Raw genomic sequence first — 14,101 nt, 5'->3', positions numbered from 1 at the left:
TAAATCATAACATCTTCACATGACATATATGTGCGCTGGGCTTTCCTTTCCCATACTCTTAGTTAGTTCACAAAACCAAAACTTTGAACCCTTCCCAGAGCCTTGTGCTCTTCCATTTGCTCATTCCTGCATAGGTAATGTGTGGCAAAACTGGACTTATCAAATGCTATAAATGCGCACCAGAATGGGATACTATATTTCCCGCCACTAGACACCAATGTTGGAAAATGAGGCAGTATCTGTGAGGCCTGCACAAATAACATGACTACATTTCTCCTTCAGTGCGAACCAAACACCCAATTGTAGCGCCTGACTCTCAGAGGGTAGAGTTGCAGAGCAGTCTAAGACTTTCTCAAGGGAGGTGGTGTGGGCTATTAATCGCCAGTTGCAGGTGCCCAGAAATAACACTCAATAACTGATTGTCCAGTCTGTACTTTGCTTTATAAAATAAGAGTACATTCATTAAACACACACACTACTCAATACTATGTACCAATTTACAAATATGCATAAGCTGTTGGAATTCCTTTGTGTCATTGCATAACATCATCAACCCTCACAAAGGTGGAGTTTGGTCTAGTACCACCACTCCCATGGATGCACATCATCTTGCCCCCTAATGCAGCTAGTTGAACATAACCTGGAGCGAGGGCCCTGGGCACTGGCACCATCCCAGCGGCGACCCACCCCATTACCTCAACATGCATTAAAAATAGGCTCACCTGCCCTATTGACACATAACCGTGAGTGAGCGTTTCCTACCGACCATGACTTATACACCTCTACATCTTAAGGGCTAGCAGTCTGGGTTCTTCACCTAAGCGCAGCAGCAAGAATACATGTTTGAGCATCACTTTAGAACGACAGTACTCATCACATTTGTGGATCGTTACAAGGTATTGCAATTACAGCCCCTAAAAGTCTCACAGATGAAATCACAGGATCATGCATACACAGCCAGATGCCCTAGCAGGAGTGTCTGACAACATAACCCCACTTTGCTTACTCCACCTTACACATGAACTTAACATTACACCTGTACTTCACATTACATATGTAACTTTCAGTCCCACCTAAAAAGAAATAACCTTTGTCACTTCACAGAAATTCCATTAGACATGCACTTCTCTTGCAATTGCACCTGTTTGCCTCCAGGGGATACCCTTCTCTAGACATCCCCCACTCAGTCCTTCATCCCTTGGTGCACTTCTCTCTCCATGCAGTGCCAGCTGTAGCACAACAGTTCCAGCCCAGTAGGTGTTTAATGCTGGCTGAGCCTTTGAGGGGTTATTCTTTCAAGTTCCCAGGACACCCAGGGTGGGAATTTTCTTGTTTGGGCTGAGGAGGCTGCGTTGCTCCTGCAGCTCCCCCTGCCCCTCCTTTCACAAATGAGGGTGAACCCCTTCCTCTGGGGGCCACCAGGCACAAAAATGATTGATTTCCATATGCCTTGCAAGGCATTGTGGGGCGTGTTGTGCTCATTTGTATGAATTTTTGATGAGCTGCTCTCCCGCTGTGCTGGGGAGAGCCACGATGAGCTAATAGCGGCTTCGCTGCATCTTCAGGCCTCGATGGAGGGAACCAGTCCCACCCAGACCCCCAGGTAAGGGCTCACGGCTCGGGGAGCCCACCCCCAGCAGCTCTGCTAGTTGTTGGAGGCCTGGTCCCACCCGGGCCCCTGGCTCCTCTTTCTCGTCCTATTCACGGGGGCCCGGTCCCACCCGGGCCCTCCGCAGCTATGGCACTTGGTAAAAGGGGGTGCATCCTGGGGAGCCCACCCCCGGCTGCTCTGGCTGGCTCCCGGCATGGCCCGCACTCTTCTGTGCCGCCACGGGAGCCAGTGTTTCTTTTCTGGTGTGCCTGCCCGAGTGGGCAGACCCGGGGCCCCAGCTGGACAGGCGGGTCTTCAGGGGAGTTCGACGGCATCCCCCCACCTTCCTGTGCCTCGGGGCCCAGGGATGGAGTCTCAGGACCTCTCATTATCTTCAGGGGGAGTGCGCCTGCGCTCCCGACTTGCCACTTCTGCGGGGGCTAGGGTGGGCTCCACTTCTTCGGAGACCCGGGAAAGGGGCCCCTTGGGCATATTCACAGGGAGCGCGATGGCGCTCCCTGATGGTCAGCTTCACGGGGCCCGACGGCACTGCCCGCCTCCATCACACACGGAACCCGTAGGTGGGATCCCGGGCCCCTCCCCCTGCAACCCTTCACAGTGAGCGCGGGCCAGGGTGGGCTCATGGCACACCGCGGGGGTACTTTCACAGGGTGCGCAACGGCGCACCCCGGCTTTACTTCATTTGTGGGCAGCCCCCAGGACCTGACCCACCCCTGTGGCCCATACAGACCGGCGACGGAGCCCCACTTGCTTTGTCGTCGGTCCCATGAAAGGTCAAAGGTCGCCTACCTTCCAGGGGCCATATCTCAGCCCCTGGGGGTCCTATCGTCTCCATTGTTGCATCTTCCTGCTCCTGGTGGCACCCCCCCAGCCACTGGGGGCACTCACCTTCTCCCTCTGGGCCTCTCAGAGGGGCTATTCAGCTGGGAGCTGCCTTCACTGGCTCCCTGCGCCAGCCTTTCGCCTGTCTCTCCCCCTGCGCCTCTCTTCTGCTTGCGCAGAGGCCCGGGCTGCTGCTCAGTGGTCCTGGGCTCTTCCCCTGGTGCTGTTCAGGATCCTGGGGGGAAGTCAGGGGGTTCCTCCTTCCAACTGCCCATTGCCTGGCTCCAGAATCTTCTGCCTCAGCAGACCATACCCCAGAGAGAGCTTATCTTCCTGTGCACTTTTAAAAGTTGAGTAGGGGGCTGGCAGGAAGTCTCGGTCTGTCCTATCAAACAGCGACACATCACTTCACTGCCCCTGCTCCCTCTTTTCTGCCCAGCCTCTGGGTTTGTTCAAAATGGCGGCGTCCAGGGTTTCTTGCCACATGGTCTCTGAAAAAGCCCCTCCCCCCCTTGTTGTCTTCCCTCCTTGGTGCAGCCAGGTGTCAGGCACCCAGTGATAGCTGCTGATGGTAGGGCTCCTGTAGCCCCACCCATCTTCTTTTCATGGAGAGGAGGCTAGCTTGAGGAAGAAAGGTTATCAATCCATCCTGCTGAGCTCAGCCCTCAGCCAGTGTCTGGTTATGATTGGCTCAGAGAAATATGACAGTTCTGGATGACGCAAAAGCAGTACAAATATGACTTTGGACTCGGCAGAATACCCTTTCTCACATTCGTTACAGTGGATTTTAGTGCGTGTCTGGAATCTATAGGCCTTATGAAAGTTACTCTAGCCCATGGGATCCACACCCCCATAGGGGAATAATGAAGTGAAAAACAATAAAATACACTGACTTTCCCTGGCATGTTCCTTTTCAGAGTATAAAGCCTATTCCATGTCACCACCCAATTCTGCATAAGTCCCGCCACACAATTAACTCTGTAGCCTCTCCTGGACTACGGACGCTAGGAATCTCCCCTGCGCAGCCCCTACACATGTGCACATGCATGTACACCTGTGTCTGTACGTAACCATCCCGGTGTCCCTTACTCCAACTGCTGCGCAGTGGCCTGGTCAAGTCAGGGGGACACAGTAAAATCTCTCTGCAGTCTCTTACATCCTGAGTTCACTGTGGGTGAGTACTAACTTATGAGGCTCCCCCCACAGTAAAAACTCAACAATCAGGTGCTTGAAAAGCAAAAAATCTGGGTGGCCCATAGTGTCAGAACCACCTTCTAACAATTTAGGCATCTGAACTCCCAAATCCGTGCCTTTATCGGGAGCTCGGGATGACATAGGATTGCTCTCGCCACATTGCAGCATCCAGTAACGGAGGGCGGTCTGGCGAATGTGGACTTTGAGTCCTACTATATAGTAGGCCAGCTGCAGTGGTTGGTGCGAGACATGGCCTGGGGGTGTCAATTAGCAGAGGGCCCAGTTCTGGCCAAGCCGTTGGTGGGCGACTTGTTTCGAGTGTTTCTTAGAGTACCTAGACTGTCCCGTACTGATTACCAGAAGCTCAAGGTGCAGGCAAAATTTTGGTGCTGGCGGCTTCAGAGATAGGGGTGAGGGTACCATATTTGCAAGAGATCCCAATGGATATGCTAAAAGCCCTCCCACATGTAGGTAACTGACGAGGATTGGGGGTCTGGATAGATGCCGGGGTGACCAAAATGGGTGACTTGGAAAGGGACACTGAACTACTGCCATTCGACGAGTTTGATCTACCTTTGGGACATTGTTTACTACACAGCGTCATCATGGCGGCCATCCGCAAACACTAGAGAATGGGATCCACTCTGCCCCCACCACAACCGAGTTGTTTCTATATGGCCCGGTCGGCGGGAATCATCAAAGCAATATCCTGCCTATACAGAGTGCTTCAGACGGACGGGCTGCACTCGCTGGAAGCACTCCGCCGCCAGTGGGGCGAGGGCTTAGATACCCCAATCCCTGCAAAGGATTAGGAGAATATTTTAGCTATAATACACAAGATATCTATAAATGCATGTTTCGACCTGATAAATTACTATCTCTTCCACAGAGCCTATCTGATGCCTGACCGAAAACATCGATACTTCCAGGTGGAGGAGGCAATCTGCCCGCGAAGCGGTAAAGCATGAGCCCACATTATGCATATGTGTTGGTCCAGCATCTGCTTGCCAGGATATTGGGAGGGGGCGGTTCAGCTTGTGGGTGAGGTCGCCGACAGAGAGATCCCCTGCTCCCCTGCACGCTGACTATTGGGATTGTTTCCTCACACAGCTAAAACTAAAGTTACCTGTAAGTTCCAGGACCTGGCCTACGTGCTGTCAAAGCGCAAGATAACTAGGAACTGGAAAGCCCTGAGCGGCCCTAATCGGATTGCCTGGAGAAGAGAACTCCTAAAATGGGCAGGATGTGAAGGACAAATATTGATGAGGAGGCCAAAAGTGGCTTGCGGCATATCGAGGTGGCCAGAGCCTGGGAGACCCTCATGCACAATCTAGAGCACCCAGGGTAAGGGGCCCAGGAGGATGAAGAGGGGACAAATCTGCAGAACCAATATTGTCCGGATGAATACTATGTCAAACAGATCTCACAGCCATACACACTATATTAGCGGGACGACGTACTAGGAGTGCACCCAAACTAACCATAGCTGCATCTCTACACCCAAGATATAATTGTCACATTAGCGACTCGCGGGGGAGGGGGACAAACAAGGGGTATGGATCTACACGAGCTATGACTATGAAGCACTCGGATGAGTAATTGCTAGATACGCTGTCAAACTAGTACATAATTAATGCTATGTTGGACATTGATGAACTGCTCTGATGTTTTTAAAAAGGGATCAATAAAATCTGTTTAAAAAAAAAACAACACAAAGGTTTATTTGAAATTAGAATCATTATAGAAAGCAAAAAGGTTGTTGGTTAGTCTATATCAATAATAGGTAAACATAAGGTTAACATCCCAAAAAAAATCAATAGTTAGAATCAAAAATATACAAAGTGCAGAATCAAATAATAATACCATATGGGCACTGCTCAGTATGAAAGCAAGAAAAAGTATGTAAAATATCGAAGTACAAAGTCAGCAAGAGGATCAACATGAAGAATGCCCCTGGAGAAAAGGCAAAAAGCTCTGACATACATCCAACAAAAAAATACTTTTTATAGCTTTTCAGATGGTGAAAGGCACACTCATGACATGGTGTGAAATGTGGTAATAATGTGAACAACCAATAGATTTTCCTAAGCATGTGATACATTATGTTCAACACTGCTGGAAATACCTTTAGAATGCATAATTAATGCTAATACCTAACAAACAAAAAAAACTTGAGAATGCCATTACCTCTTTCAGCGTATTCAATACAATTGACCCTTCAGAGTCATCTGCAGGAACAGGAACAGGCCTTGATTTGTTGCAAGAGTGAGTCAAGTTAGGACACAGTTTCATCCAAAGTTATGAAAGAAATTACCTTCACCACAAAACCACAAAATAGATCCTATTTTTTCTTTTTTCTGTTAATATTAAAGTACTCCAGGAGACCATTTAATTGTGAAGATTAAAACAGCATTTCTTTTCTAATTGCAAAAATGTGCTTGCCCACACAGGCAGATCCAGTCATGTCAACTCAAGGCCTGGTTATGCTAATTTAAAACAACAACTAATTAACCCCTTGGCTGTGGCGGTAATTCCGCCGCAGTGCTAGGGGGGAGGGTGGGCCGTGCGGCGCCACCATGATCGTGACGGAACCACTCCGTCACGATCCTCGGGCGTGCTGTGCTTGTGACGGAATGGTTCTGTCATGGCCCCGCCCGCTCAATGGAATTCTCAGCACAGGCGCGAAATCGCTGCCGCGCAGGCGTGGCGGCCGGGCCGTGACGGAATCACTCCGTCATTAGCACAGCCCGTCCGAGGCTGGTGACGGAGTGGTTCCGTCACCAGCACCCAACGGGTTAAATATTACTTAAATAATACATTTACTCTAACACCGCCAAATAACCACACATCAAATAGTACTCCTTTAGCCACTCATGGCTTTTTTTTGTTGCACTACTAAATATAGAGTGATTTAGGCACAGGAAGATCATGGTGATATCAACACATTGTAGAATACAACATGCTGTTGGTCAAAAAAGGAAAGAGTGGTTGTAGAGTTCAGATGTCAAATGGACCCACTTGAAAACTACGGACAGTTGTGTTAAGCATGCTCCATACCAGCGTACAGTATAGATCCATTGTTCTATTTCTCCATTGCAAATAGAAGAAAAATGTAGGGACTGGGTGAAAACAAAATTGTGCACAGTACAAAGGCTGTCAAGTACTTCTATTAAACAGTACCACAGGCTGAATTTGTGTAGAATGGATGTAGCAGGCAAGGCAATACTCGGGGGCATATTATCAACAAATAGCGATATTTATCGCTAAGTCGGCTTAGCGGCTATTTTTTTATTGCCGCGCATCACCGGATTTTATCGCTGAGATAACGTGCTATTAGCAACGTTTATCTCAAAAGCGATAAAATTCCCGGCGATAGCGGCAAAATGCGTGAATATCGCTGAGAATACAGCGATATTCACGTATTATGGCTAACAGGGTCTTAGCCATTATATCCACCTCCCATTGGATATAATGGCTAAGAACTGGCCTGAGCAGGTGTTAGTTTTTGGAGATATTCGCGCTTAGCGCGAATATTTCCATCGCTACGCCTGTGTTGGTAATAGGTGATAGCGATGTTAGCGACTGCTTTCAGTCGCTAACAGGTTGGGTACGCCCACTTTGCATGTCATTAGCGATAAATATCGCTGACATGCAAAGTGGGCCCCAAACCGCTCACTATCGCCTACAAGCTGTCGCTAACTGCTGTTAGCGACAGCTTGCTAATAGGGCAATAGAATTATCGCCGCTTAGCGGTCGAAAACGGCCGCTACAGCGGCGATAATTCCCTATCGCCCCCCCCCCCCCCCCCCCTTGATAATATGCCCCTTGGTTCACCCCCCTCAGTCTGAAAATGCAACTACAAAGAATATCACGCATCCCTCTGAGGTATTCACCTTCCTGTCACAAACAAAATAGACATGTCTGCTACCTTATCAACATTCAATTAGTCCAGAAATAAGGGTAGACAAATATTTCCTCTGTGAGGGTGTGTGCTCCAGGACCTGTTTAAGTGAGCAGAGTGTCCATTGCTTGGAAACATCTGTACTCCATTTGTTCTCACTCATGGACCAGCTGATGATGAATCTCTGATAATAAATATGTAGCCCATGTCCATGAAAAGCTGTTAAAGCCCTACTTAGCATGATAAAAGGGGAGTTAAAACCACATGCTCATTCAATGTTAACCACTGATCCTTAGACCTCAATAAATATTCTTGCTTTTTCAAAATAATATGAGCAAAAACATTTTTGTATTGATCTTTTCAGCTCCCAGCACACAAGAAGAACATAATTCAAAACCAATGGAGTCAAGCTTTCAAGGAGATTTGAGTATGTAAAAAACATGCATATTTTGATTGTGTTCTGTTTTCTACTGCATGAAATAGTTCAATTATACGGACACTACCACACTGTACATTTTATTTACCAAATACACCGAACCTTGGGGCATATTATCAAGAAAGGCGTTAAAATTATCGCCGCTTTAGTGGCAGGAAACTGCCGCTGAAGCGGCGATAATGGAAACTGCCGCTAAAGCGGCGATAATGGGCTTGATAATATGCCCTTGTGAATTCCCATAGACGCCCGGGTTCTGGTGTGAACCTGGGCTTCCATGGGAATTCACAAGCTCATATTATCAAGCCCATTATCGCCGGTTTAGCGGCAGTTTCCAGCCGCTAAAGCAGCAATATTTTAAGGCCGTTCTTGATAATATGCCCCTTTGTGTAGTCATTGAACCATGAAACTGACAGGCAGGGGCTGATTTATAAATGGGCGAGGTCTGTCATTCATCTAGGTGGACGGAGTCTATTACTCCGTCCCCCTATTGGAGGGACCGTCCCCCACATTTATATATGACCGTCAAGCAAGTAGTCATTGATACTGCATTGGCAGGCACCGACATCACAGCAGTTAATACCAATTCATTTAGCTGTGTGCTGCAGCAGGGCTGTATCAGCAGGATGCAACCCTGCAGTAAACAGTTTTTATTTTATTTTTAAAAAGAAAATCCTGCAACAGGATTTTCTTTTTCATAATAAAAGAATAAACTGCCCCCTCACCATGGGAGTCTTCTCCCATGGCGTGAGGACCATTATTACCATTTTGAGTTTCCTTTCTGCAAGGGTTTGCCTAGTGGTGATACACAGTAAAACAAATGGCTATATCTCTGCCCATCCAGATTGGGGAGGTGGATATATAGCCATTTCCCTGTCGGCCCTTAATCCGCCGGGCTGTTGGAGAAGTTTGGCTATGGCAGTTGTTGAAAGGTGGTTTATTAGTAAGGGCAGGTAGGTGCCTACACTTAGTCAATCACTACAATCACAAATAAAGTCCAGCCGAGTCTCAATAAGTTAATTCTCGCTCAACCCTTGGTAGCTTGGCTCACCACCAGTCAGGCTTAACTTAGGAGACAGGTTTGTAAAACATTTAAAAACACCAACAACTGTAACTCGGTAAGACACAACACACAATAAAAATCCAACAGCAATTTATAAAAATAGGAAATATTTTCATGATTAAAATACCACTAAAACGACAAAATGTCAATATAGGAAACCGGAGAAATGAATTTCTATAGATTAAATGTAAAAATGTGCTTTATAGTGCCTAAAAGCCAAAAGCACGAACATGGGACATCTGGTCGTGCTAGACCGAGACAAAGTCAAAGTTTAAGGCTGACCTCTATTTAGCTCGAGATGGATACTTTGAGTGTCAGTCAGTCAAAAATACTTTATTAGGTTCATAACAAAAACCATAAAAGTATACTAAACATTCTATGTCAAGACCATGATTAACAAAAAAAGTAAAAATACAATAGAAAAGTGTACATTAACAATGTATACAGTACATATTATCATATCATTTAAAAACATCCTTTAAAACCTTTAAAACCAATTAAATAAAAAGGAGTATGCTCAGTCACAATTAATTTCTTCAAAAATCATTATAACTAATTCCATTTAATTTTTTTCTTTAGTCTTACAGCCACAGTGAGGAAATTAGCTATATTAAAAATCTCCCACACATTAGAAAGTAGCTGCAAGTAAAGAAGGGCCGGTTTGACTTGCGTAAAACCTTTACCTTTCATGAGAGGGATGATGAAATGCTTACAAATGGGGTGAAAATGCTCACAAAAAAGATAGAGTGCATAGTGTCTTTGGTGGAAAAGCCATCACAAGAGCAAATCCCCAAATCTTCCTCCCTTATCCACCCTGGAGATTTGGAAAAAAGGAGATGGAATTGGTTCAACCTGAATCTAGTCAATAAAAAATGAAGATTAGCATTATTTACGATATTCAGGTATGGCTCAGTCACATCTAAAGTTTTTAATAGTTGATGAGCCCTTACGGTTGGTTTACCCAGCTCTCTGTCCTCTCTGGCCGAGCAAGCCACTAACTTGTAGGAATCCTTGGCCCACTTGATGTCCCCTTTCACTAACTTATCAGGCGAGTTAAACAATTCTGGTCGACCCAGTTTAACAGCTAATTTATGGACATAACTCAGCCAGGGGATGCAATAACCAAAATCAAGTGCTAGGCAATCTCTTAGGATTTCCTGATTCAGCTCTAGCTCTGGGTTTAGCCAGATAGAAATCCATTTTATAAGAGGAGCTATGGCTATTCGATCTTCCAAAAAACCAACTCCACACTCCTGGTGGACAATATAACCAGATGTGGATTGAGGAACAGATAGAATAGTTTTCAAAAACGTATCCTCCGCCTCTTGAATGGCCTTCACGTTCTTAAAACCCCAGAGGTCTGCCCCGTACATAGCTAGCGAAATACATTTAGCTTCATATATCTTTAGCAGGGCTTGAAATGGTTTAACGCCCAGTTTACAGGCAAACCCCAGAACAGCCAGGATGGATCTCGCTAAAACGTTGCGTTTAGCTAATATCTAAGGCAACTATGTGCCCCTGTCATCAAAGATAACACCTAGGTGTTATAGTTTCCCCTGAGTGTACTATTAAGGGCTATCTTATATATCACCCCCCAGGGGAGTCCACACAATTTGTGGAGAGCCTACTGGAAACGGTGACTCAACCGGCATTACGTTTAGTAAATTCCTTATATTAGGTGACCTGAACCTGCATTTTGAAGATGTTAACTGCTTAAAGGCACAGTCAGTTATTGCCTCGCTGAACTCACTGATGTTTAAACTCTCTGGTGGGATGCCTACGCATCAGGCGGGGCATCTCCTCGATCCTATTTTTTCTAATTGGGATGAAATCAAGGTGCTTCACCCCATCAGGATTCTGTGGTCAGATCACCACCTAATTCCGTTCTCAGTGATGAGCTCACCTAGAGAAGATAGGCTTAAGAGACTTACCCTACCTAAACGTAGGAATTGGAAATAATTCAGCCATGTGGCATTCGAATGTGCCTTAAATCAGGAAACCTCATTGCTTAGTAAGACTCTTGAGGAAGCATGGAAGGATTATGAGGAATGGGTGTCTAAGGCATTAGATGAGATGGTCCCTTGGACCCAAAAGGCCCCTGTACGTGGGACCAGGTCAGCCCCTTTGTATAGTGTGGAACTGCGCACAGCTAAAGCTGCATGTAAAGTTATGGAACGTTCTTGGCGTAAAGACTATGATACTGCCCGTAAGGAATTATACAGGAACAGCCTTAGGGAGTACCATAGTCTGATCAAGAAGGCAAAAAGGCAAAAAGAACATTTGTTAAAGAGAAGATTGAGCTATCTGAAAACTCCTCTAAAGAGCTCTTCTTAATTTATAAGGAGTTAATGTCACTTACGAGAACAGTGACCAAAGACCTCTTTCCCACTGAGATATGTGAATCCATCGCTGATCACTTTGTGAGTAAAGTGGAGGAGATCTACTTGTCTTTTGAGGAGAGTTCGGACAATGACGTCCCTGTGTCGGGTAGTTGTCAGAGGCATACTAAGGAAATATGTCTCAATGAGTTCAAGGTTCCCCCAAGGGAGGAATTGATGAGACTAATCAATAGTATCCAATCAGGCTCCCCTATGGATGTTGTTCCTCCTAAGATTCTCAGGAATCATTTAAATCTCCTGAGTAATCATATTGGTAATCTGGCTACCCTATCTTTTCACGAAAGTCTTGTGTTAGAAGTATGGAAACTAGCCCAGGTGGTTCCTATAAAAAAGAAAGCTAACCAGAGCATATAACAGCTGGACAATCTTCGTCCCATCTCCCTCCTACCTTTTTGTGCCAAAGTGGTGGAGAAATTGGTCAATAACCAGTTGGTGAAATTTGTGGAGGATAATCATCTTCTACACTTCTCCCAATCTGGTTTTCGGGCGAAACATTCTACGGAAACGCCCCACCTCTTCTCCACAGAGTTGCTTCGCCAAAAAGTGGATGAGGGACACACAGCTGCCTTGATATTGCTGGACCTGAGTGCGGCTTTTGATACTTTGTCGCACTCTAGGCTTCTTGCCCGCCTGAGTGAGGTTGGGTTAGCAGGGTCAGCCTATCAATGGATGGGCTCTTTTCTGGCGGACAGAAAATTTCAAGTTCACTGCCCCCTTTTTAAATCCACGTCTCGGCCTCTTAGACAAGGAGTTCCTCAGGGCTCCATATTAAGTCCTATGCTGTTTAATTTGTATATGGAACCTCTTGCTAGGATGGTGGAATCTTATGGGGTGGATATTGTGTCATATGCCGATGACACCCAACTGGTGGTCACTCTATCACATAATCCAGTTGAGACAGCAGATAACTTCTCCGCTTGCCTGGTGGCACTTGCTGGTTGGATGAAGACCAACTGCTTGCGCCTCAATGGGAATAAGACCGAACTGCTAGTGATTGGTTCCCTTCCCTCAGTCTGGACGTCGGCCTGGTGGCCTTCCGACCTGGGTCCTACACCTACCCCCTCTGTTACGGTGAAGAACTTGGGTGTACTTCTGGACACCAACCTCTCGTATGCCGAACACATTGGAAATGTGGCGGGTAAGTGTTATTGCATACTAAAGGTCCTCCGTAAAATCCTGGATCTATTACCCATTAAAGCTAGGAAAACACTAGTTCATGCCATGGTCACTTCTCATCTTGACTATGGGAATGCCCTGTTTTGTGGCCTGAATAAAAAAATGTATGCACCAACTTCAATGTGTCCAAAATGCGGCTGCCAGACTTGTCCTGAAACTGGCCAGGAAGTCGTCGGGTAAACTTGCGTTACAGACCCTGCACTGGCTCCCTATGCGGGAACGTATTCTGTTTAAAGCCATGTGCATGGCTCATCGTATTGCACAGGGCAAAGGCCCCGTGTATCTCCAAAGGATGCTGACTTTGTACCGTCCCAAACGCATGTTGAGATCTATGGGTAGCATGCAATTTCTGGCGCCCAGTATCCATAATGCGCGGATGGGTGGTCGCTCCTTTAGGTATCTAGCCAGCAAACAATGGAATGAACTCCCTATTGAGCGGCGGATGGAACCTTCAGAATCCCGGTTCAGGCTCAAACTCAAGACCCACTTATTCCCCAAAATCTTAATTTGAGGTCCGTACGTCTTTCTCTCGTCCTCCCCCCTTACTGTGAATCTGTTTTGAGTAGTCCTAGTGGACTACATCCACAGCGCGGGGACGCACTGTTCCTTAGTGTAACCAGGTGCTTTATAAATGGTTTTATTATTATTATTATTAGGTAAGAACAGAACATTCCCTTCACAATGCAGAGTTTTTACCCCCTTCACTTTAGTGCCCACCATCATAACATGTGATTTGGAAAAGTTAACACTGAGATCTATTGATTTCATAAAAACAGAAAACGAATTTAAAAGACTTTGCAGCCCTACCGCTGTGCGTGCTAGAAAGGCGGCATCATCCGCATATAACAATGCCGAAATTAATTGTTTGCCTACCCTCGGTATGTCCTTACAAGCCTCCGTTAAAACAGAGCCTAGGTCATTAATGTACAGGGTAAAGAGCAGTGGAGCCAAGATGCACCCCTGCCTAACACCATAAACAATACAGATCTTCCCTGTACAATTACCCCTGCGTTTGTATCTCACTGTGGCAGATAGGTCCCTATGCAGGTCAGCGAGGAAGTACACAATGTTTTTATCCACGCCTAAATGAAGGAGCATCGCCCATAATTTAGACCTATTCACATGGTCAAAGGCAGAGGAAAGGTCCATAAAGGCTAAGTATAGGGTGCCCTTTTTGGCGATTGTGTACTTTCCGATTAGTAGTTGAAGGTCGAGACTTTGATCGATTGTGCCTCGCCCTTTCCTAAACCCATATTGCAGACCCGAAAGGGTATTAGTTTCTGCCAGCCACCCTGTGAGTTTACATAAAACCACCCGACCAAGCACTTTAACAGCGGAATCGATAAGGGAAATGGGTCGATAGCAGCTGGGGTCCCCTCTATTTCCCTTTTAAAAAATGGGTACTATAACAGATTCAAACCAGGTTCCCGGCAAACCTGATTTGCACACCCTATTAAAAACATTTCATAAAACTTTTGACCATGTCTTGACATCCGATTTA

At 46.3% G+C, this 14,101-nt stretch overlaps 1 protein-coding gene across 4 annotated transcripts in view; it reads left to right on the top strand.

The window, feature by feature from the left end:
* Positions 1 to 14,101, top strand: part of VIT (vitrin) — a 1,808,828-nt gene that overhangs the window by 1,239,180 nt on the left and 555,547 nt on the right. For 3 of the 4 annotated variants that reach the window (XM_078648825.1, XM_078648823.1, XM_078648824.1), the window contains one exon: positions 7,894 to 7,956. The exons of the other annotated variant lie outside the window; for it this stretch is intronic. In XM_078648825.1, coding sequence (XP_078504951.1) covers positions 7,894 to 7,956 — 63 coding nt within the window. The remainder of the gene's footprint in view (positions 1 to 7,893; positions 7,957 to 14,101) is intronic. 4 annotated transcript variants of the gene reach the window in all.

This window comes from Lissotriton helveticus, chromosome 6 (genome assembly GCF_964261635.1).
Source record: "Lissotriton helveticus chromosome 6, aLisHel1.1, whole genome shotgun sequence".
NCBI lineage: Eukaryota > Metazoa > Chordata > Amphibia > Caudata > Salamandridae > Lissotriton > Lissotriton helveticus.
This window is presented reverse-complemented; position numbering and strand designations above follow the sequence as displayed.